General features: G+C 72.5%; 1 protein-coding gene across 1 annotated transcript in view; it reads right to left on the bottom strand.

The window, feature by feature from the left end:
- PTF1A (pancreas specific transcription factor, 1a) overlaps positions 1–604 on the bottom strand; it is a gene marked incomplete at its 5' end in the record, with an annotated part of 1,468 nt that extends 864 nt beyond the window's left edge. The window contains 2 exon segments of the mRNA XM_010860062.1: positions 11–115; positions 118–604. Coding sequence (XP_010858364.1) covers positions 11–115; positions 118–604 — 592 coding nt within the window.
- Positions 605–607: the final 3 nt, after the last annotated feature.

Here is a 607-nt window from a genome sequence, read left to right as displayed (position 1 = left end):
GGCGGGCGGCCCTGCACCAGCTCGCTGAGGAAGTTGATGTAGCCGATGGCCAGGCGCAGCGTGTCCACCTTGGAGAGGCGCTTTTCGTAGGGCAGCGTGGGGATGTGCGAGCGCAGCCCTCGAAGGCGTCGTTGATGGACTGCATGCGCCGCCGCTCGCGCACGTTGGCAGCCTGCCGCAGCTGCTGCAGCTCCGCCTCGGAACGCACCCGCCTCCGCCGCCGCGCAGCCGCCGCGCCGCTCAAGCCACGCAGCCGCGCCCTGGGGGACAGCGCGGCCGCCCCGGCGCACCGGTAGGCCAGGCACGAGGGCGGAGAACCGGGAGAGTAGGGGAAACCGCCGGGGGGCGCCCCCGCCTCGCAGCAGTAGCCGCCGCCGCCGCTGTCCTCCGGCTCTCCCGGGCCCCCCGGGGGCGGCTGGGCGAGTGCGTGGGGGGCCGCCGGAGGCGCGGACTGCAGTAGCAGGCACGCCTCGTCGCGGTAGCAGTACTCGTGCAGCTGGTGGCTGAGGAACTCCACCTCGGCCTGCTCGTCGGCCAGTAGCTCATCGCCGTCCTCCAGAGGGTCCCGAGAAGACTGGTCGGTGAAGAAGTCCTCCTCATCAAAGTA

This window comes from Bison bison, unplaced genomic scaffold (genome assembly GCF_000754665.1).
Source record: "Bison bison bison isolate TAMUID 2011002044 unplaced genomic scaffold, Bison_UMD1.0 scf7180017864461, whole genome shotgun sequence".
NCBI lineage: Eukaryota > Metazoa > Chordata > Mammalia > Artiodactyla > Bovidae > Bison > Bison bison.
Note: the sequence above shows the minus strand (reverse complement) of the source record. Positions and strands in the feature narration are given on the sequence as shown.